The sequence below is a fragment of the Neovison vison genome, chromosome 4, assembly GCF_020171115.1.
Source record: "Neovison vison isolate M4711 chromosome 4, ASM_NN_V1, whole genome shotgun sequence".
Lineage (NCBI taxonomy): Eukaryota > Metazoa > Chordata > Mammalia > Carnivora > Mustelidae > Neogale > Neogale vison.
The window spans coordinates 203225934-203250925 of NC_058094.1; the positions used below are offsets into that span (position 1 = coordinate 203225934).

Genomic DNA, 24992 nt, shown 5'->3' on the forward strand with positions numbered 1-24992 from the left:
AAAAGACAGGCTGTAAAGACCAAGAATCTCTATCTCGTTCTTTTTAGGTCTGATAAGCACAATTTAAAATATTTTATGTAAATATACTTCACCATGAACCACTGGTTCATTAGTTTCCATGAATTTATAAAGAAATAAATTTTGAAAAAGCAACAGTTTTGAGCTACCTGTGTGATAAATCGCTCACTTTAAAATCCTCTCATGAACTCAAGTAAACTAAGAAAACATCTCTTGTTAAAATATTACCTACTTTTTTATTTCTGTGAAATATAGTTTTCTCTTGGCATAACATATCTATATCGACTCTTAGAAACCAGAGATATCATCTGGATCAAATGAATTATGCCTTTAATCAATTATAACCAAATACAAGGCTTGGAGACTTGCTTTAAAACTGGGTGATGCTTGATTACTTCAATTAATGTTTATTAAAACACAAAATTATGATGACTAGTTTTAAATGAAAAATCATTCATGGCACTAATCAAATGTTCACTGATAATGACAAATTTCAGTTCAGTTTATCTTCCAAAACGATATAAGAAAATTATCAAAAGAAACCAACAAGATAGGAGCTTGAACAATGCACTGCAAAACTGTCATAAATTGTGATGATTAACCTATGGACTAACTACAGATGTGGGACACGGTAATTGAGGAGACTGGTGCAGGGTTTCTATGGTAACAGCTGGATATATGCTCCAGTGTCTTTAGGGTGGTACTGTCACCAGGTGTGGTAAAAGTGGATGGAATAAAACCCAAATTGAGAAAGACTATTATTTACTATAGATTTATGGAATTATAGAGGCTTATTCAAATGCAACCTGAAAATTTATATTTTTCATTAGGGTAATAGCTGTTGGAAGTCAGGGGAAATGAATAAGTAGGCTGATGGTACCAATTTAAACAGTTAACACTGACTTGCAAATAGCTAGCCTACAAAACAACGTGAGGACTATTAACAAGCTAGTGGGCCCCGCTGTGGTATGTGCGAGGGGGCTTTTTGGTGGGTACGGACCACCTCCAGCCCCTATGTGCTCAAGAATCCAAGCCCCAGGATAGGTGTCTAAGTCAGATTTCCAAATGTGAGATGGGGAAAAATTTAACTGAAATGTTTTGTCTTCCCTTGCAACTAATTCTAAGGATGCTGCATTTTTCCCCCTTTTTTCCTTCCTTTCTTTTTTTTTCCTCTCTTGCTCCTGGTGTTGAGAGAAATTAGGGACATAAAACAGGGGAGGAAAAGGAAGTGGGGGAGAGGCAAATGGGATATTGCAGGAGAAGAGGTGGCCATTCATAAGCATTCTGAGACTACTCAGGTGTCCAGGTCCGGGACCCAAGTACCAAAAGGCCTATGAAGAAGGTGCTGTTACCTAAGAGCTCATCCTCTTCTCTGCAAAATCCTGAGCTGAACTAAGCAGCATATGAAACTTCTGAAATACAGTAACTTGGTTTAAAATGGTCCTGCGGTTTAAGCTTGCCCGTAGTGGCATTTACTGATACCACATCTGATTATACTTTCCTTGTAGCTCAAACTCTCATTGAGCTTGAAAATTCACAAGAAGTTAAACATGGCACAGTGTATTTTTATATCACCGATGTGGTCACTAATAGGAATTCTTATGTTACAAAATTTTCTGTAGATTATCTTGGTTGATATTCTTTGTTTCATGTACACATTTTATGCTGAGCACCAAAGAGAAACATCAATACATACATTAATTAGGAGTTTGTTCACACCTCTGTTATTGACCCAGATAATTTCTTAGCTTGTTTTTGTTAAATTGGCTAAAAATGGATGTATGAATGTACACATCTTGCTTTCTGAGGCAAATAACAAATAAGTAGTATTTTCACATGACAATTTTAATCAACACATACAGATGTAGAATTGTAAGCAAAGCAAACGAATATTCAACATTTACTTGAAATTATATACTCAACGTAAAGTAAAACATACCTATGAAGTGTGAAATTTAACTTAGTAGGTTAATCAAGAAAATAAGCTCATAAAATTAAATGTAAAGTCCTATTCCGATTTAAGAATTTTTTAAAAAAATTTTTGACTTAAAAAGAAGGTAACTGAGCCACCCAGGTGCCCCTGACATTTCTTTATTATTGGAAGTCAACTAGTACTGTGTTGTATTGTATTATGTTACATACAAATTGTATGACCTTATATACCTAAGAGAGAAAAATAAAAAACAGGTGCTTTGCATAGTGAAGAATAGTTTAACTGAAGAATGTCTGTCAAAAGTCTGGCAAAAGGCAATGCACTGTTTGAAGCAGAAAATTTGGATAGCAAGTAGACCCCCTACCCACCCATTCAGTTTACCGTATCTTCTTATAATTTCTAAATATCCTCAAAATCAAAGAAATAGTGAAGTCAAATAGATTTACATACCAGAAAAATCTATAAATACATATCATCATTTATATCCTAAAACAGATAATAAGGTTGTCTTCAAATAAGATAGACTTTAGAAATCCATTATTTCATTCTATCTCAACATTAACTCAGTGTGTTTAGTTTTTAAGAGCTTTCTTTAAGTTATAACATAGATACTTCAAAGATAAGTCAGAAAACTGGGGAAATGAACCAGTAACTAATTCCTTTGAACTCATCCACTGTGAACAGTTTAGGTATAAGTCTACCTATATTTATACAAATTTTTAACAGTTAAAATATCCCATACATAGTTTAGTATTTTTCCAGTTAACATTACTGAGCATTTCTTTTCCATGCTATATAACACCTTCTTAGCCATTATCTTTACGTCCACGTGATTGGTAGATATTGTTTTTCCTCTTGTGGCAAAAATAGACTTTTGTTTCATAAATGGTAAAGTTAACCTAAACATTCTCAGTTTGCCTAGGAAATAGGAGACTAACATTGTAAACAAGATCATGATATTCCTTCAAATATCATATTATTATAAAAATTTTGATAAATGAAGCAAAGAAAAAAATCATGACAATACTTACCCTTACCAGCTATTGGTCAGCAAAGGAAAGAAAAAGCATATTTAAATAGATTAGGAGCATACTGATTCCTATAACTAGTCATTTTAATTTCATATCATTTTCTTACTTTCTACTAATGACTCTGAAAGTTGTTCTTCCTAGAGATGATCAAAAAAGAAGAAAAGGCAATGCCATGGAAATTGCAGAAGGGAAGGAAATACCAAGGGCTAACTACTCTCTGAGAAGTCCAATGGATGGCTTCTCTGATAGAGGTCAACATCAATATTCTCATTCAATGAGGTAGAAACTAATTTTTTCTCCTTCCTCCCCTCCCCCCACCTTTTTAAGAAAGATAAAACAGCAGGGTCTGCAGGGATAGAAAACTTTACTAAACATCTGGAATACATGAAAGCTGTTGACAACATAACCAAAACAGTTTGGCTTTTTAGAACAAGTTTGGATATTTTGGAACAAGTGAATCCAGGGGCTAGAAAACCCCATTCCACTTAGCCTAATCAGCACTGCTTTGACAATAGGCTGATCTCTGACAGTAGAAAGGTTTTGTGAAAAAGAGATTACCATGGCTATTTGAATCAAATGATTACTAGATCTTCTATTCATTAAATCTGTATTGTGTAGTCCTGGCCTTCATGTTCTAGGCCAGTGGTTCCTGACCACTTCTCTTGCCAGGACACAAGATGGATGATATCCGTAACTCAGTGCACTCCTTGGGTATTTCTTGCACTTAGGATGTGAAAAAAATACTGAAATACAAATGAATGAGGAGATCTTTTCACAAAAATAATTTTCAAGTCACTGTAACTCAGTGGTTCTCAAATGAGGGTGTTTCTAGCCCATCTTTAACTCTGCACCCGCCCCTCTTGACATTTGACAATGTCTGGAGATATTTTTGGTTATCATATTGTGGGAGTATGGTTTGCTATCAGCATCTTGTGAGTGTAAGCCAGGGATAAAGCTAAGCATCCTATAATTCACAGGACAGCCTTCCTGGAAACCCCTGAAACAAAGAATTACCTGGCCCAAAATATTAATAGGCAGGGCTGAGAAATCTGGTTCTAACTTACAAAAAAACACCATTCTGCTTCTTGTCAAGAGGTCGTTGTGGAGCACGGATTTACCTCCTATCTGAAACAGCTACAAATTCAGGAAAAAATACATTTGAAAAACAGTTCTCAAAACACTGAACAACCCAGGAGACAACCCAGGAGAGTGATTCTTGAGAGACAGGAAACAAATGTGGTGAGCTGAGGCACGGGAACGAGAGCCCACAAGCACTAGTGGGCTCCCCAAGTTGCGAAGACGGACCTGACAATTCAGGAAAGCCAAAATGGCTATTGTCCGCCTTCAAGAATACAGTTTCATCCTCCTTCCTCTTTCCATACTCAGCTGAATAGTGACCCCTTCACACATGTGAGGAGACTACCTCTGGCCAGGGCAGAAATCATCCTAAATGATGAGAGGCGGCAGAGCCCACAACTCACACAGAGCTTGGAGTCTCCAATAGTACATGTTCTCAACAGCCTACAGGAAACCTCAAAATTCATGGGTCTTTAGTTAGAGTCTTTAAGAAGAACCCTGATCCAGAAATGGGGAAAATGGATTAATCTAGGACTAGACACTGTTTAGCTCCATCTAAGAAAACTTAAGAGTAAAACCTGAAAAGATTGAACTGTTTCCAAGTGACTTAATTGTGTCTTAGAATAAAACACAAGGACATTTTCAGAAAGAAAACTACATCAAGGCACATTATAAGCTAACTGCTCAACACCAGTGTTAAAGAGAAGATCTTTAAAGCAACTAGAGGGAAAAAAAGATACATTAGGTATAGAGGAACAGGCAAAAATGAGCACATTTCTCGTTACATAAAAAGGTGTTAGAATGTAAGGCAAAATCTTTAAAGTACTGAAAGAAAATTTTTTTCAAAATGAAGGTAAATTACCTTTTCATATATAAGAAAGCTAAAAGAATTAATCATCACCAGACTTACACCTAACTCAAAAGAAGTCTTTCAAGAATTTTTTTTAGGATTTATTTGACTCAGGAAAAGAAAGAGAGAGAGAGCAAAACCCAGGGAGCAGCAGGCAGAGGGAGAAGGAGAAGCAGGCTCGCTGCTGAGCCGGGAGCCCGTTGCAGGGCTCGACCCCAGGACCCTGAAATCCTGACCTGAGCAGAAGGCAGACGCTTAACGGACTGAGACACCCAGGTTCCCCAGGAAGTAAAAGATTTCTACGAGACAATGGAGAACACGGGAACTGATAACTACCTGGATAAGTATATAACAAACGTTTTCTCATATTATTTAAATTTCCCTAAAAGGTAACTGACTGTTACGGCAAAAATTATAATAGCAAAACATTGTGGATTTATAATATGTGTAGAAGTAAAGTGTAGGACAAGAATAGTCTAGAGGCTAGAAGCGGAGAACAACTGTTTACAGGTTCAAACACTATTGATGAGGTGCAATGAGGTCGGACTGGGGTAAGTTTTAAGATGTATACTTTAACCCTGTAACACAAAGGTAGCCAGACTTGAGCCCATCTTCCATCATTAATTGCTCAGCTTACTATGCCATTAAGGGGCCCAGATGTGGCAGTGAAAACGGAGCAGTTATCTGATACAAGAGAAGTGCAAGAACAAAATAATGCATGTCAAGATGTTACTCTCCTGTAGAAGAACCTTAATAGTAGAACCTTTTGAGCAGAAAGTCAAACATTGAATTTAAAGTCTAAGAAAAAAGCTGACTTACTATAGAAGAGACCAGGGAAGTTTTGCAAAGGAGTATAGTAAGTTAGAATATTTGGTTTAATGATTATTAAAGCTGTGTTTGAAAATGTTTCTATGATTATTACATCATTTGTTATTAGTCACTTATATATTGAAAGGAAAAATAAAAATTTTAAGTGATTTAAATTATTATACAAAGGATGACAGGAATAGTAAGGTATTTAGATAAAAAAAAAGTTGGCTTGATGACTTATCCTTTTTTAAAATGAATCTACAACAGAACATATAGCCCTCTTATCCTTCTGGAGCATTAAGAACAAACCTAGGAAGGGGTGGTTCAACACTTTGGTGTTCTGGAGTCTTGTCAAGGCCTATTTGTTTTCACAACAGTTTTCCCATTTTTATAGAACACATAAAGTAAAATGGTATTTTATTAATTTTTAGTTAAAATATTTATTAAATTTATCACACATTATATAATATATATTATTATAATATTTTATTAAAACAAAATAAAATGTTAAATATTAAATAATGTTTATTATTATATAATAATTATATAATAATATAATTATTATAATATAATAATAAGCATATTATTTTATTAAAACAGTATTGGAAAAGTTTTGGAGAGTTTTCTTATATGGTCTTGAGATTCCCAGAGATACCTAGTGCTTGGCAAATTCATGACTGAAAAACCCAGGCAATATTTCTTCCAGAACTGTGTGAAAAAATTAGAGTGCTGATTCTATGGCTACTAATACAAATGATTTTTATTCAATTAGGAATTCATTAATGATCTAAACTATGATACTGAACAAATGTGTCTCAATTTTATATCTTATTAAGGTTATTAATTGATAATCCAATTATTATTCAACACAACTTACAAAGCTGAGCATCTGCATGGAGAGTCCCTCCTTTTGGATTCAGCTTCTGGGTTTGAATCGCAGGAATGGGTTTATAGGACTGACCTGTGGCCCTATACATGGCCTGAACCCATAACACTCTATCTTGCTCATCATCACTGGCAAATATCACAGTGTCTCCTTCTTTAACTGCATTAAAGAACATCCGACCACCTTGAAGGCCTGTGGAGGAAGAAAGACGTCATTAAAAACTTACATACTTGGCAGATTTCAAGCTCATTCCCTCAACAGTCAGATGGAAGAGAATCGGTTTGACATCAGGAGCTCAATGCTATTAATAAGAGAAAGGCTTAAACTTCCATGTCACTTTAAAAATTAAAAACAGCTTAAGGAAATGAACAGTTCATGACAGAGTAATGTCATAGTATAGCAAGCTGTACAAACCTCCATAGAAATATATAGTATGGTCTGCAAACTCATGTCAGGAAAGAAAGTCTTACCTTTTGGCACATTTCTCATTCTATATGCAGGAGAAATACATGGTGATTTTAGCAGAAACGAAAGGTAGGCCAAAGTGATACTTGTATCTGTATGGTATTTTATCCTTTGAAGAATTCTTTCAGAAAGAAGATATTTTGCATTTTTCTGTGACCAATTAGTGAATGCAAACACAGATTCCTACTTTTAATCTCTCCATATTAAATTCTTAATCTCTGTATTTATTAAATCTCTGTATTTCTTAATATTGCTTTATTAATTTCATTAATCTCCACATAGTCATTAATTCATTCCCTCACCAATACATACCTATATTAATATGGAAGTAAGGAGAGAATTTAAGAATGTGGTACTGGGGAGAAAATTGGTAGAAAATGCAAAAAATTTATTTGCTACTTCTTTCCCTATTTCTGTCTCTTGTACCTTTTGGCTTCTAGTACAAAAGTTCATATGAGCATTGCCGATGTTTCTTATATAATTTTTCTATTATAGTAAACTTTCACATATTGCACCCTTGTCCTAAAGAAAGCAGAAATGATGAGTTATGCTAAAGCTAAGTAGCCCTCAGAAAAATATAGTTTGAATCTCATGAAGTTTTCTCCAGGTACGTAAGCGTGAGTGAAATATGACCCCTATTCATTCAACAGAGTTTGAAACCTAGAACAGAGAGAAGATATTTATGAGAATTTCATCAATACATGAATGGCGGAGAAAGTGACACAGCTTAGAATTACCTGGGTGGGGATCCGTGTAGTCCACAGTGTATCCTTCCAGCTGCATTAGTTCTTGTGGTTCAGACTTTTTCTCTCTATAACTGCACATAGCAAATGTGTATTGACTAACCTGCACGAGAAAAGGTTGGCAGAGTGCTTGTGTTAAATTAATTTTTTTATAAGACTCTTTGCCAAATTTGAAAGACAACATGCATTGCTCATACATTAAATGTCAGCACTTTTAAAAACCTAGCTCAGAGATAAAAAGCATCTTTCATCTGTCAGCTTGCCGTGAAGCTTGCCACACCTATGATCCAGCCTTTCCCAAACCAATGACCTGCTGGCCGAGAGTCTGTGAGGTATTAATAGAAGCACCATAAGAAAGCATTCATGTTAAAAATAAGTTTGAGAATTACTGAGTTAAATAAACAGCTTCTTCTACTGCATGTTTTCTTATGACCTTTAATAGGCTGACATACTTCGTGAATCTCTAAAATAAGACACAAGAGGAGCATTCTCAAACTTACATGGTCATGGAACTACATTTTTTTTTTTTTTAAAGAGAGAGAAAGAGAGAGAGAGAGAGAGCATGTGTGCACACAAGATAGCAAGGTGGGGGGAGGCAGAGGGAGAGAGAGAATCTCAAGCAGGCTCCAGGCTCAGTGCAGAGCCCATGTGGGGCTTGATCTCAAGACCCTGAGATCATGACCTGAGCTGAAATCAACAGTCCAACCCCTAACCGACTGAGCCACCCAGGGGCCCCATGGGACTACACTTTAAAGCAGGCTTATTTTAAGCCTTTTTTTTTTTTTTTAAGATTTTATTTATTTATTTGACAGAGAGAAATCACAAGTAGGCAGAGAGGCAGGCAGAGAGAGAGAGAGGGAAGCAGGCTCCCTGCTGAGCAGAGAGCCCGATGCGGGACTCGATCCCAGGACTCTGAGATCATGACCTGAGCCGAAGGCAGCGGCTTAACCCACTGAGCCACCCAGGCGCCCCTATTTTAAGCCTTTAACTAAAGCAAAAAACAAAAACCAAAACAAACCAGATTTTAATAAAAGGTGAGAATTTCCTGGCCTACGTAACCACAGCCACAGGAAATTTCAAGGTGGAGTGAGTTTTAGGCAGCCTGTGACATAAAACTGCCAAGGTCTGCTGCCTCTCCATTCTACTTCTCTTTTGGAACTGGCTTCATTTTCACAGGCTGCAGTCTGACTGACCTAGAACCACAGTTGCAAACAGCTATTGGTCACCTCCCTGACTGTCGCACCCCGGGTCCTAAGGCCGTATTTGCACCAATCACTGTGGCGAGGGGTAAAAGTAACATTAGCCCAGTGTGGGTCAAGAGCTTACATCTGTGGCCAAGAATATGACATGCTACAACAGATAGGCTCTGAGAAGTTCCCCCAAAATAGAGAGAGGAGCTGCTGTTCCCAGCAGGAGATAAGAATGTTTGGTGGGTTAATATCTAAGCTGCAAAATACCTTACAACATAGGATCCACGGAAAACTGTTCTGGGTAATGTGAATTACACCCCCTTTCCACTTTTAAGTACAGATGAAACTAAGGAAACATAAAAAATAGCTTTTAAGGGGTGCCTGGGTGGCTCAGTGGGTTAAAGCCTCTGCCTTTGGCTCAGGTCATGATCCCAGGGTCCTGGGATCAAGCCCCGCATTGGGCTCTCTGCTCTGCAGGGAGCCTGCTTTCTCCTCTCTCTCTCTCTCTGCCTGCCTCTCTGCCATCTTGTGATCTCTGTCCAATAAATAAATAATAAATCTTAAAAAAAATAGCTTTTTAGAGACAAAGATTAAAGAGGACTCAAAAGGGAGCTAATTATGAGAGAAAGAAATTACATGGACTACGGTAAAATTAAGAAATTCTCATTAAAAGATACCAAGAAGAAAGTAAGAAGGCAAAGCCAGAAACTAAGAGAATATGTAGGCAAAATATATATTCAACACAGAACGAGTATCTGTCGGTATGGAAGGGACAGGAAAGAGCAGCAAATGAGGTTACCTAGAGAGGGGGCGATTCTGCTTTCGGACTCCACCACCAACTCCTGCCTGAGTCTCCAGACTGCTGGAAACTTACAATTGGTAAGCCTCATTGTGTATTACGCAATCCCCCTGATCCAACATACGTCCTTCTAAGATCTTATTCCAAATAAACAAGTGGACAAGGATTCAAAGACGCATGTGCAATGTGTTCACTGCAGTATTGAAAAAGTAAAAACTGGAAAAACCAACAGTAGCTTGGTTAAAGACACTGTGGCATGACCACACAATCAAAAGCTATTCAGCCATCAAAACACGTATGACAGATTTTTTTTTCCCCCCAGACACGGAACTATTTCTAAGATTACATCACAACATAAAAAGTAGGTGAAAAACAAAAATGTAGCGTGTGCTCTTTGGGGTAAACACTATACATATGAATAGGATACAGACGAAAATATCTGTAGTAATTATGAGAAGATGCCATTGTGAGTGATTTAATTTTTTTTTTAGTGTTTGAGTTTCTCTACAGAGTAGATTAATCTCTACATTGAATATGGGTTGGGGTACCAGGTGGTGGGTATTATGGAGGGCACGGCTTGCATGGAGCACTGGGTGTGGTGAAAAAATAATGAATACTGTTTTTCTGAAAATAAATAAATTGGGGAAAAAAAAAAAAAGAGTCACATGCTCAACTGACTGAGCCAGCCAGGTGCCCCTGAGTTACATCTTAATGAGGAAAAAGGAGTGCAGCTATTTCCATTTTGAAAAACAAACAAACAAAAAAATGATAAAAACTTGTTTGGGAATAGTGAGGCAAAACCCCCAAAACACCAGTTCTTGTACTCTGGAGTCCTCCTTTCCTTCCCCTCATAGACTGTTGATGAATTTACTTTTTTCACCTGCCTATGCCCAAGGCTTACTGATGAAACTTGGTGGTGGCTCCTACAGGGGCCTGTTACTAAAGGTGGCTTCAGTTTCCTTGTGTAAGAAAGTATGATTGTGGAGGATCTGGGGAGATTGGGAGTGGTGTGGTGGTGGATGGTAAACAAAGACATACTTCCATTATTTGTTCTAAAAAGAAGCTTGTTCTCTTACTTAAGGGCAGTAACTTAGTCCCAAGTTCCACCATTCTTTCATAAAGTGATTTAGTAGTGCTATCTTAAAAATGTAAAATATTTGAAGCATGAACCAAAGTGCAACGATATACTCACATGTCTATACTCATCATCCAGCTTTGTTTAATCATGACTTTTTTCTTTTTTAAGGATTTGAGAGAGAGAATGCGTGTGTGGGGAGGAGGGGCAGAGGCAGAGAATCTTAAGCAAACTCTACACAGCGTGGAGCCTGACACAGGCCTTGATCTCATGGCTCTGAGATCATGACCTGGGCTGAAACCAAGAGTTGGATGCTTCACCAGTTGAACCATCCAGGTGCCCCTGAAACATATTCTCATATATATTTGCTTTAGGATTTTTTTGTATAGTTTTATCTACTCAAACACATTTTCTTTTCTCTCTTCACAGACGTAATTACCATGCTGAATTTTGTACTTATTATTCCCATGCATGTTTTAAAAGTTTTATTACATATAACATTTTAGGATCCTAGACCCAATTCTAACCTGCTGGGTATGTAGGCAGGGTGGTTTCCACACCAGTAACAAACAATGCCCTGGACACCTGCTGCGTGTCCCACAATTCACTCAGTTCTAACTCTATACCAAAAGAACGCACAGAATTAGAATTCCATAGGTTAAGGGTTCAGTCCTACAAGATTGCCCCCTCCCAACCTCCCTTCAGATGCCAGTCATAACCCCAGCCTCTAATTTATAGATTGGAGGTTCCTCTCCACCCTTTCCTTGTACTTCAGATGCGAGTCCAAATTATTACCTGTATTTCTGACGGGCTCCAGAAGATGAGTTCCCACAACCTCCTCTCTACATCATCTGTTCACCAACCTGGAAGCTCTCCCCATCCCCTTCTTTCCAGTTTTTATACCAGCTTCATTATAGTGGCATGACTGATTAAATCACCGGTCCTTAGAGATTTATTCAATGTTCTGCCCCTCTTCCCTCCCCCAAGTCTGGGAGGGTGTGGGGTATGTGGGAGTGAAATTTCCAACTCTCTAGTCACACAGTCCTATAGGTAAGCCCTGCCCATCCTTGGGTGGGTTCTACAAGTAACCATTAATGTAACAAAAGACACCTTCATCACTCCCTGGGAAAGTACAGGGTTCTGTGTTAGAAGGGGATAAAGACCAAATATATATATATATATATGTATTATAAATCACAATTACCATGTAAGTAAATTGATAAAGGATTTCTTCACACATTTTTTTTCCCAATTTATTTATTTTCAGAAAAACAGTATTCATTATTTTTACACCACACCCAGTGCTCCATGCACACATTTGAGAACTTTGTATGAATGAATCAAACATATTTCATATTTCTTCAGCCACTTTTTCCCCTTCAAAGTTCAACGTATTTTTTTTTAAGATTTTATTTATTTTATTTGACAGATAGAGATCACAAGTAGGCAGAGAGGCAGGCAGAGAGAGAGGGAGGAGGAAGCAGGCTCCTTGCTGAGCAGAGAGCCCCATGCGGGGCTCGATCCCAGGACCCTGGGATCACGACCTGAGCCGAAGGCAGACATTTAACAGACTGAGCCACCCAGGCGTCCCTTAACCATTTTGATACATAACGCTGTGAAGTGAATTGCTGCAGTTAACCCAGTGTTCTAGTGATGGCCTTCAGCTTCTTACACTTGTTGCCATTAAGAATAAGGTCCAATGAGGGGCACCTGGGTGGCTCAGTGGGTTAAGCCGCTGCCTTCGGCTCGGGTCATGATCTCAGGGTCCTGGGATTGAGTCCCGCATCAGGCTCTCTGCTCAGCAGGAAGCCTGCTTCCCTCTCTCTCTCTCTCTGCCTGCCTCTCCGTCTACTTGTGATTTCTCTCTGTCAAATAAATAAATAAAATCTTTAAAAAAAAAAAAGAAGAATGTCCAATGGTCATTCTTGCACACATGTGAGAACTACCGAGCTATTTGAAGGGCTACACCAAGGAGTGGAATTGCTAGGTCCTAGGGCCTGTATATCTTCATCCTCACCAGGTATTGCAAAACTAACTTCTAATTCATACATGTACCAGTGCTACGTGAGAGCACCTTACATGACACATCTTTGCTGAACTCGGTATTTTGAGTCTTTTTATATTTTACCAATTTAGACGAATGGGAAGTGGTATCTCACTAGAGATATCTATCTCACCTGAATTTATAATTGTCATTACTAATAGAGCTGAGCATTTCCTCATATTTTTATTGGCCCCTTGGGTTTTCTTTTCCTGTGGGTTTATTAGACGAGTTTGCTCCTTTTCTAATGTATCAGTCATTCAAATCCTTTTTCCAGAATCAGTTTCACCAAGGATGTATTTCCTTTTCTGAGCGCTTGCAAAGAGTATCTTTGCATTTTGTTATTCTGCTTTCTATTTCTTATTTTCTGCAATCTTTTTTATTTCTCTCTTCTTTTTGGGGGGTGGTTAACTTTATTCTTTCATGAATATTTAAATTTATCTACTTAGCCTATTCATTTTCAGTTGTTATTCATTATATAGGGTCAATAAACCTAAATGCCTGTATATTTAGGTTTATTCTAAATTTACCCTTGTTTCATCTCACAAGTTATATATAGCATTTTCATTAATTCTGTTCTAAATATTTCTCATGTTCATTAGCTCTTTTCTACACATGAGCACATAAGTGTGCTTTTAAATTTGGATCTACAGTTATATTTTTCTTACTGAGTTTTAAATAATTTGACTGTGACCAGAATGATTCAGAATTTTGGTCTTTTTTGAGACCTGTTCTGTTGCCTAGGGCATGGCCAGTTGTTAAAAGAATGCTTAAGAAGAATGCATTTTTACAATTATTTTTCAGCGATTATGTCCATTACATCAAATTTACTAATTGCGTAGAAAATATTCTACAGTTTTCCAATATTTCTTCCAATGTGTCAATTATTGAGAGGTATGTTAAAATTTCCTATCAGTGCTGTCTGTGAATTCTTCATATGATTCCCTTGAATGTTGCTTTATAACTTTCGAAGACACAATCTTACACATATATGCTTTTGTTATACCTTCTATGTCTGTTCCCTGTTGCTGGTAAACAGCTTCATTTATACTTATGTAGGTTTTTTTAAATATCTAAAAGGGTTTTTTTTTGCCTTGAAGTTTATTTGTTGGATATTCACCAAGCTATACAACATTTCTTTTGGTTAGTATGTGCCTGAAAATGTTTTCATCTTTTTATTCTCATTTACACTGTGTTCTATTTTAAATTTCTATTAACAATATGTAGTCAGATTTTTTAAATCTCCAAAAATCTAATCTTTTTTTTAAAGATTTTATTTATTTATTTGATAGATAGAGATCACAAACAGGTAGAGAGGCAGGCAGAGAGAGAGGAGGAAGCAGGCTCCCTGCTGAGCAGAGAGCCTCATGTGGGGCTTGATCCCAGGACCCTGAGATCATGACCTGAGCCGAAGGCATAGGCTTAACCCACTGAGCCACCAGGTGCCCCCCCAAATCTAATCTTTTAATAGGCAAGTCAAGATCATTTATATTTTTATATTCTGTAATATATTTGGAATTATTTCTGTTACTTAACTGTGCTCATTAACATGTTTACTTTTCTCTTATTCCTTGTCTTTATTAAACATTAACAAATTCCCTTTCCTCTGATAGTGAGGAAAATATACATTCTGTCTTTATTTTTTTTTTTTGGTGATTGTTCTCTCAAATCCTATTGTGTTTTTAACTCACCCTCCTGAATACAGAGAACTTTGAGTGCTCCATTATCATTACCTCCCCTCTTATAATAAAATCAGGGCTCATTGTGTTAGTTTTTCCCTTGTTTTAGTAATATTTAGTGTGTTAACATTTAGTAAGAGGAAACATTAAAATATGTTATCTGATACAGTCAATATTTATAGTGGCCCTTGTCTTTACCCATTTTTTTTGGCCACTACTGTCTACTGATTCACATGCCATCACTGAGTTCAATTTCTTTCTTTAGTAAAACCTTTTTGAGTCAGTGTTTATTTTAAAGTAAGTCTAATTCTCCCTTATGAATGACTGGTTGGTTCTATAGTACTCTAGGCTGGTAATTCTTCAGCACTGTGAAGATATCATTCTATTGTCAGAAAGCTTATATATCCATATTGAAAATTTTGATTAAAGTCCAACTGTGGTCCCATTGTAGTTAATTTGCCTCCTCTCTCTGGTTTCTCTTAAGTGTTCTCTGTCTTTGTTATCCTGTGTTTTAATTTTTAATTTAAAAAAATTAAGTAAACTCTGCCCCCAGTGTGATCAACTCTAAGATCAAGAACCACTGACTAAGGCAATCAGGCACCTCTGTTATCCTGTAGCTTTACTGTGACATTTGGGGGGAGTTTTAATGTTTATCCTGATTGATAGTTGTAGTATTTCTTGTATCTGAGAATTCATGACTTTTATCAGTTTAATAATCTTGTTCATTATCTTTCCCAATGTTGACTCTACCTTCTATCCCTTTATCCTTTCTTCAAATTCTATCAGAAGTATTTTGAAACTTCTGATCCATTCCTATCTTTTAAGCTCTCTGCATATTTTATACTTTGTTATTTCTCTATGCAGATTACAGAATTTCTTAAAACTGTAATATTCCATCATTAATCACATCACTAATTTTCTCTTTAAATGTGTCTAACCTATTATCTAACCAGTCCAATAAGGGTGTAACTTCAATGACTGTTTTAAATCTTTACTAGTAGCTCTACATAGTGCCATTCCAAATCGACTTGTTCATTTTTCATAGTGTTATTTATTTTTTTTTAAAGATTTTATTTATTTATTTGACAGACAGAAATCACAAGTAGGCAGAGAGGCAGGCAAAGAGAGAGGAGAAAGCAGGCTCCCTGCTGAGCAGAGAGCCTGATGCGGGGCTCAATCCGAGGACCCTGGGATCATGACCTGAGCTGAAGGCAGAGGCTTTAACCCACTGAGCCACCCAGGCGCCCCAATAGTGTTATGTTCTTTGTTTTGTTCTTTTCTTGTACTTTTGAATCCATTTATAAATTTCATCATTGTAAATAAAATTATTTTATAGTTTATATATATGACAATTATTACTGAAATTCTTGGATGTGCAAATAATTCTTTTTGTAATTTTTAATATGAGCTCATATCCGGCACTGGTACATCTGTGGATATTTTACACAACCCCTGTTCAACGTTCATATCTCCAAAAACAATTTTTTTTTTTTAAATGCCAGATGCCTCAGACGCATCATCAATCCAGAAGTACTTTTTATGTTAATTTCTTAACTTGGGTGTTCCCCTTATATTAGTATAAAATAAATTAGAACTTCAACATTCTCTGAGTATAGGTTAATAGTTACTAACTCTCAGGAGTCATTTTTACTCCATATTCAGAGCCTAAGGCCGAATATAGATTTACTAGCCTGGAGGCAGGTTTTCTTCTAGTCCACATTTCACAGAGATCTAGTTCTTCTAAGTCCTTTATGAGAAGATCTCTCGTCCAAATCCCCACTTGAAGAATGCCTCTGGATATGTTTTCCTTCTCTGAATGAACAATAAAATCCCTACACAGCAACATCAACACCTTGTCCCCATACTTCAGCCCGAATACAGCTACAGTCTCAATGCACAAGCTTCACTATTTGGTCCCTAAGGTTTTACTCCTTGCAGTACAGCTATGCATTTAAAAAGATGTGCACCAGGACGCCTGGGAGGTCAGCCTCTGCCTTTGGCTCTGGTTGTGATTCTCCAGCCCCGCATGGGGCTCTCCGCTCAGCGGGAAGCCTGCCGCCCCCGGCCCCCTCCCATGCCTGCCGCCCATCCCGCCCCCGCCTGCCTCTCTGCCTACTTGTGATCTCTGTCAAATAAATGGATAAAATCTTTAACAAAAATAAAAAGATGTGTACCGTACCATACCCAGTATTTCTAGGTGTTTTCCACAAGCGAATTCTTAGCATTACCTTAGGACTAGCCAAGATCACCAATTCAAATCCTTTGGCTAATCTTTCCATTTCCTTTTTTCCTTTTTTATGGAGATTCTTAATAACAGGTCTAACTTTCATATGTATGAGAAAAACTACACATTTTCACCACATTTCACTACATTTCAGGAAAAAAAAACTATGATGGGGTGAGTATATGAAACCAAAATATGTTCAGATTTGTCTTATTAAAATATAATTAGTAGACACCATTAGTAGTTAAAATATAATTAGTAGACTCCAGGAGATTACCAAGTAATACTTTTGTGACCAATTATTAACAGAAGAGAAAAATATACTGAGCCAGTAATCCATATGTTTCCTGTTTTGTTCTTTCTTTTGGAAGAATCTTAAAAACCTGGCTGAAAGAAAGTCTCTTGACACGTCACCACACGAACAATCTGGAATCTGCTGGGAGAGAGATGACTAACACAGAAAGGTCTGCCTTCCCTGCATGGCTTGCAAAAATCTCCCGCACACAGTAGTTGGAATTTATAGCTACCTCTGTGTTTGGTACTCCAGACAGGTTCTCCAACAAGACTTGCCCATTTTTATTCATTTTTCCACCTGAACTCCCAAGCAGGAATATATCACCTTCACCTTTAAAATGGCATGATTCATATTTCCTAATCTAGTAAGCCCCCCTCCTCCTTCCAGGACCCTTACAAATGTGTCCCCTTTACATCGTTTTAAAGTGCATTTACTAGTATGTGTTCTTTGTTTTTGACTCACTGGCTCCCATGGTGCCTGGCATATAGCCCCTGCCTTTTAATTCCTCCATGAAATTAAATTTATTTCAATTCAATAAAATACTCAGCCACATTCAAAAACCTATTTGACAGTACAGATCACATACTTACCTTGTTTAAAAAACATACTAAGAGTCCAGCAGTCCAAATTACCCAACTTGTATTCTTTAATGAAACTTCCTCCACTTACAAATAATATTTGATTTTTTAAAAAAATGTCAAACACATCAATTAAAATGTTCAAGAAATGATAAGCATGAGGCTAAATTCATTCCTTTTTCTAACTAGGTTGTCTTAAGCATCCTTTGTGTGATGGACCCAGATTTAAGAGCCGTGGAGGAACCAAGTCTTATTCTTTCAGGTATACTGATAGCTGTGATGTGATCACAGTCATAAAAAACGCATTAAAATGCTAAGATATTAAAAAAAAACAAAATAAATTAAAAAATGAAATAACAAATCAAAAAATAAAAACAAATAAAAAAATAACAAATCAAAAAAGTGATTATGGAGTGATTATATTAAAAAGAAAGTCCTACTTTCTCAAAAACATCTGATTCACTTAAGTGAGCTCTTGCTGTATTTTATATGTTTTTATTTCGAGAGAAAGGTAAAGCCAAAATATTAGAAAGAATTGCAAATTGAAAACTGAACAGGAAAAATAATAAGCAACTTTGGAATTGTAATGGAACTTAATAATATAATTTCATTCATGTACATGTATGTGTATATATATATGTGTGTGTATATATATCATATATATACTTGTATGTGTATATATCACATATATACTTGTATGTGTATATATATATATATATATATATATATATATGTGTACACACACACACACCCCCCCACAAGATACATATTATGTAATTGCAGAGATAGGACTGGATTCCATAACAGTATAGGTTTACTTTCTGATAGTACTATCTTAACACTCTACAAGGTATTTATTTAATCAGTAAAAATTAACAAATGAAATATTGTTATGTTTGATAGAATTATAGATTTTGTGTGGTAAGGACCTTAAGAAAACACATTTGGAAACTGGAGACTACGATGTCTAGGGAACTCAAGTCTCACTGAATCACAAATAGTTAAACCCAGAGCTAAGCTTCAATGAAAAGAAGAGATTATTCTCTAGAACACAGTGGTATTAAGGGATAGGGTGCTGGGCCCTTGAGATCATGATCTCAACTCCAGAGTTCACAGATGAGGAAACTGATTTTCCCAAGGTCACCTAAGAGGAAATCATTATCTTAAGGCTAGAAACACAAGTGTCCTCAAATGAAGTTAGATATATTCCTTCTAACATACCATATTATTTTATAATTCACATTCTGAAACTTATATTGCTTTTCTAAATAAGGCAATTACCTCTTATTTTCTGGCAAAGTTATTATTTAAGATAGCTGTAAGATACATATTTATCCATAAGAAACTACAATCAAAGACTATTAAGACTACTATGGGTATGGGAGACAAAGGAAAGTGAATTGAACAGCAAGTAATTTGAGGCATTATCCCTTTATTTTCTTCTCTCAGATATATATTCAATAAATCACCATCATTTGTTTTATCATAATTATTGATTACATTTTCATTGAATATAAAATTATCATCCTTTGATGTGTTTAATACTGCTCTTAAATGTTCCTTGGTCTGAGTACTGTCATGCTCCTTTCTCTCCATATTCTTGCCTTTATGGTGTAGCTCTTAAGATCACCAAACAAATGGATTTTGTTGTTTAATCCCATTCTGAGAATTGGACTCTTAATGTGTACATTTAATACATGTATAGTAAGAACAGGTGTCTTCTGCTTTAGGTTTTTTAAAAAAAATTTACTATGTTAGCCACCATAGAGTACATCATTAGTGTTTAATGCAGTGTTCAAAAATGTTTTAGGTTTACTAAAGTTTCCTCAACATCCCATTTTTATTCTCTGCCAATTACTTGAAAACTTTTCAAGGACAGAGCTAACCTCCTATTATCTCTATTTTCAAAAATCATTTTTGACTGTTTCTTATATAACCTGAGGAGTACAGCCCGTTTTTAATCACTCCATTCATTAACTTTGACAAAAACCTGGAATTTAGTTTCACATTTTGTTATAATTCTTCATCGGGTGCCTGGGTGGCTCAGTCAGTTGAGCATCTGACTCTTGAGTTCAGCTCAGGTCATGATCTGAGGGTCCTAAGACTGAGCCCTGCATTGGGCTTTGCGCTCAGCAGGGACTCTGGGATTTTCTCTTTCTCCCTCTCTCTCTGACACCTGCCCCCTCCAATCCCTACCACTTCTAAATTAAATAAAATTTTTAAAAAATTGCTTCACATGTCCATAACTTGTTCAGGAATCATTTTTCATGTTTATGTTTGACTCAAGCTATTTTATAACCGTTAATAGAGATTTAGTTCTATTATCATTACTCTTTAATTCTTTTATATTTTAATTTTCATATTTCTGAGAAACCATACTCATTCATCTCAAATACCAGGAGTTTTGCTTTAAATATTTTCAGGAAGGTGACTTACGGAACACAGATGTTACTCGATTCTCAAGTCCCACACAATTTCCCATCAATTCTCTATAGATGTAACTCCACTGACTTCTGTATTTTGAGTGTTAAGATGTAGGAAGCAACACATTTTTTAAAAAAGATTTTATTGGAGAGAGAGAGCACGGGGAGGGGGTGGGTTGTGAGGGGTGAGGGAGAGGGAGAAGCAGACTCCCTGCTGAGCAGGGAGCTCTATGTAGGGTTCCATCCAAAGACCCTGGGATCAGGGCCTGAGCCAAAGACAGACCCCTAATGCACTAAGCTATCCATGCACCCCAATGGACATATTTTTAATTGAAAAAAATATTTTATAAGAAATGTTTGATGGTATCTTCTCACTAAATTTCCTGAAATGTGGAGGTTTATCTGCAGAGTCTTCTAAACACCAGAAAATGTTTTTGTTTACTTTCACTGTTGCTTTTATTACTATTTCTGTTTTATCTGTATTCTCTTTCCACTTCAATAAGCAGATTTTTTTAAAAAGATTTTATTTATTTATTTGACAGAGAGAGATCACAAGTAGGCAGAGAGGCAGGCAGAGAGAGAGGAGGAAGCAGGCTCCCTGCTGAGCAGAGAGCCCGATGCGGGACTCGATCCCAGGACCCTGAGATCATGACCTGAGCCGAAGGCAGCGGCTTAACCCACTGAGCCACCCAGGCGCCCAAGCAGATTTTTTTCTATTATATTGGGTATTTTTTTTCTTTCTTTAATATTTGCCACTGTGGATGGAGTTTTCAGACTTAGAGCTTCTCGAAGTCTTCTATGTTACTTATTCTGTATAGCGTTCATTTGTACATTATTGCCTAAAATGTGGATATCATTTTTTTTGGTTTTCCTTCCTTATTTCTGTCAGCTCTCTTCTATTAATTTCAGGGAGCTCTCATTTCCATATACTTTTCAATGGAGTCCATGTTTCTTACACATTAAGCAAAATCAGTATTAATATCACAGAATTTTTCACAGGTCTCCATTATTCCCCTCCTTCCCCATACCACCTCACCTTTCCTCTATCCTTAAATAACAGGGATCTTTCCAGGTCTGATTTTGCTGAATGACAGGAAAGTCTCATTGCTTCCCCTTCGTCTCCCACTAGAGAACTTGACAGGATTTACCCCCTCAGTCTCAAGCTGGAGAGAAAGTCAAAATGAACAGCTCTCTCTAATCCAGCTTCGATTTTCTAGCAGGCATTTATGTAGTGAGGTTTGGGTAGGAATCCTTCCAGTGGCAACGGTATGGTTCTCTACATTCAGAGGCAAGACAAAGTATTTAAATATTAGGTGGTTTTGACATTTTATTTGTTTTTGGTGAAATTATAGAAGGAACTAATTTAGTTATAAGATGATGGAATAGTAAAAATATTTTAAATGCTCCAATGCTATGTGTTTGGGGCATCTAACTAAGGAACTTAAATATATAACCGAAAACCAGTTGAGAAAATGAGTGCTTCTGTGACAAAACTGTTCCCACCGACGTGCTTAGCTGGGCCAGGGTTCTCCATGCTTACATCTCTAAATAATGCTGTACATAAGGAATCAATCTGAAATTCTTTCTCATTTTAGGAAAATTGCTCATTTACAGGAAGATTGGGCAGGGAAGCCGCCAGTCTATGAAGATGGGCATTTCCAATAAAATTTCACTTTTTTAGGGGCACCTGGGTGGCTCAGTGGGTTAAAGCCTCTGCCTTCGGCTCAGGTCATGATCCCAGGGTCTTGGGATCGAGCCCCGCATCGGGCTCTCTGCTCGGCAGGGAGCCTGCTTCCTCCCCTCTCTCTCTGCCTGCCTCTCTGTCTACTTGTGATCTCTGTCTGTCAAATAAAGAAATAAAATCTAAAAAAAAAAAAAATTTACTTTTTTATGTTTAATAATGGTTCTTCAAGTTTTGTCACTTATCTACTTTTATTAGTTGTCTGCTGGTTATGATGGCAAATGTACATCAATATAAAATAATTTTTAATACTTAAAGCCTTTGTTTATAAGAGTTTGTCTTTTCCTTTTCCTTCGGTCTTATTTTTATTCAAGTGAGGTAGTTTAATTAACTTGGTTTCCTCAAACAGAGGGAGAAGGGGAAATAAATCTGGGTGTTCAGCAAAAGAAGTAGTAAAGAAGAAGCTGTTTTTAGGGAAAGGGGCTTTCCGTCTTTCCTACGTTATTTTTTGTCTGTTCGATAGGTTTGTTCTCTGCTTAAGTTTGCTTATTTATGTGGCATAAACAGAAGTTTATTGTCTCCCTGTTTTGGAGGCTTGAGGTTTAAAATCGAGGTTGGTTCCTTCTTAGGGCTGTGACGGGGACTCTGCCCCTGGTCTCTCCCATCACGTCTGTCAGTGTGGGGCACGTCGTGGCTTGTAGAAGCGTCATCTCCATTTCTGCTTTCACCCCCCCACGGCATTCTCCCTGGGTGCCTGACTGCTCCCCAAACCTTCTTCTTTCGGAGGACAGCGGTCATGCTGAATTAGGGGCCCACCTATGCTAGTAAGACCACATCCTAATTAGGACACTTTTTCCAACTAGGGTCACATTCTTTTTTTTTTTTTTTTTTAAAGATTTGATTTATTTATTTGACAGAGAGAGATCACAAGCAGGCAGAGAGGCAGGCAGACAGAGAGGAGGAAGCAGGCTCCCTGCTGAGCAGAGAGCCCGATGCGGGCCTCGATCCCAGGACCCTGAGATCATGACCCGAGCCGAAGGCAGCGGCTTAACCTACTGAGCCACCCAGGCGCCCCTGGGAAGGTTAGGACTTCATGGGAGTTTTTTTTTTTTTTTTAAGTTCCAACTTGGTACACTTCTTTTTACTTTCAGAGAAGCGTGATAGGGTGAAGAAGGAGGATTCTGACACATAATACTTATTTCCTAAGAGTAAAATTCTGTTGGGGAAGACCCAGGGAAATAAGAATTCAAGGAGAAAAAGCTAATAAAACACAATTTTCAATGGTTACAAGTAGCCATAGAATCACAGCGGCACTTAGATCCTCTTTGGCGTGCCTACAATTGATTAATGGTTTTATTTTAAAAACTGCATCCATTATAACTATTTAGATTTATGATGAAAAGTTTACGGTGACCCGGGGCACCTGGTTGGCTCAGTTAAAGCAACTGGCTCTTGATTTCAGCTCAGGTCATGATCTCAGGGTGGTGAGATCAAGCGCTACATAGGGCTTTGCACTGGGCATGGACCCTGCTTAAGAAGCTCTCCTTCCAGGGTGCCTGGGTGGCTCAGTTGGTTAAGTGTCTGCCTTTGGCTCAGGTCATGGTCCCAGGCTCCTGGGACTGAGCTCCACATCGGGCTCCCTCCTCGTGGGCAGTCTGCTTCTCCCTCTGCCTGCTGCTCCCCCTGCTTGTGTGCTGTCTCAGTCAAATAAATAAATAAAATCTTAAAAAAGAAAAACAAAACAAACAAACAAAAAAACCTCTCCTCCCTCTCCCTCTGTCTTCCCCTGCCCTGCCCCCTGCTCTCTCTTTAAAAAAAAAAAAAAAAGTTTACAATGACCTATAAGTTGTACAAAATTATTTACTGGCAAAAGAGTCTGAACAGTAGCATGAATGTAATCTGGTCTTTTAGAAAGATATATTTGGTCATTCTTTGATACCTTGCACAGATCTGAAAATTAGTCTCTCTTGGCTTACTAGTCAGAACGGTAAATAACTGCCTTTAGTTCCACATGCATTTATAATTTTGATATACTTTCCTGTTCTTCTGGTATTTTCCCCTCCATTCATTCACTCGACACATATCTACAATGAGTATTTCTAGGTCAGGAGTATTATAACAATGTCTTCAGCATCAGAATCAGAAAAAAATAATTAGAAAAATAAAATCAGTCTCAAAGAGAATGGAGAAGACTCCACAAATGAAGTATCGTCAACAACTTTGAGTGTGAATCATTTTTGAAGAAAAATAAAACCGTAAAGAGAATGATATTAAAGGGGGTGTATTTTTGATAATTGGGCCAGAAAAGAGCTCTCTGAAGATAATCATATCAAGGTATTTCCAACAGCAGGAAAGGGGGATAAAGCCAGGTTTAATAGGAGTCTGCCACTGCGAAACAGAAGTCCCACTCTCATTTGCCCTCACCTACTCTTTCCCACTCATCTTAGATATGACCTTGGGGAAGTCACCTTAACTCTTCCATACCTCAGTCAATTTCCTGTCAAAGGAGACAGAGCTCTGAGAGAATCAGAGACAACAGATGTAGGGCGCCTGGCCCACTCTGGCCTGTGGCCAAGGAGTCCTCAACAAACCACACCCCGCCATCAGGAGATCACCTCCCTCTCTCTCTCCTCCTTTACCACTTCCAAGAATCATTGCATTGGGATTGGAGATGGGTCTTATTGCTGTAACAGAGTGAAGGCGCCTGGCCGATTTTGATATTGGGGACCATATGCTTCTCTGCTGTGAATGACTTGAGGGCTTTGGCTTTCCTCTCTTGGCTTCCAGGTCCCAAACTCACTTGGTTCTCCCCGCACCCCACCCCTTCCCTAGGTTGTTTCTTTCCCATCAAGATCACAGACTTGTTGAATGAATACATAAATGAACAAGAACCTGAGAAAGAGAACACGGAGATGCCTCTGAATGTAGTTTTAGATATGATCCCCTTTATTTCTAATGGATATCATCTTGATTATACATTTCAATGTAGCTTTTTGGAAATGGTTACTCTTTTTAAAAGCATTCATCTCTAAAGATCTCTATATTAATTACGTTCATGTGGTCGTGCACTACAGAACCCAGATATGATATGTGTAACCCACCTAAAATGCTAAAAATTTGTTTGCCATTTAAGATCTAGTTTTTCAAAATTACCCATCAAAAGGCTTGTTTTTTCACACGCAATGTAAAATGCC

At 37.4% G+C, this 24992-nt stretch overlaps 1 protein-coding gene across 19 annotated transcripts in view; it reads right to left on the minus strand.

The window, feature by feature from the left end:
* CADPS2 (calcium dependent secretion activator 2) overlaps positions 1 to 24992 on the minus strand; it is a 532394-nt gene that overhangs the window by 151755 nt on the left and 355647 nt on the right. For 12 of the 19 annotated variants that reach the window (XM_044246481.1, XM_044246479.1, XM_044246470.1 and 9 more), the window contains exons 10-12: positions 7808 to 7916; positions 6597 to 6797; positions 2983 to 2991 (exon numbers count right to left, since the gene is read on the minus strand). In XM_044246481.1, the coding sequence (XP_044102416.1) occupies positions 2983 to 2991; positions 6597 to 6797; positions 7808 to 7916 (319 nt within the window). The remainder of the gene's footprint in view (positions 1 to 2982; positions 2992 to 6596; positions 6798 to 7807; positions 7917 to 24992) is intronic. The other 7 variants (XM_044246482.1, XM_044246480.1, XM_044246471.1 and 4 more) reach the window with 1 other exon arrangement.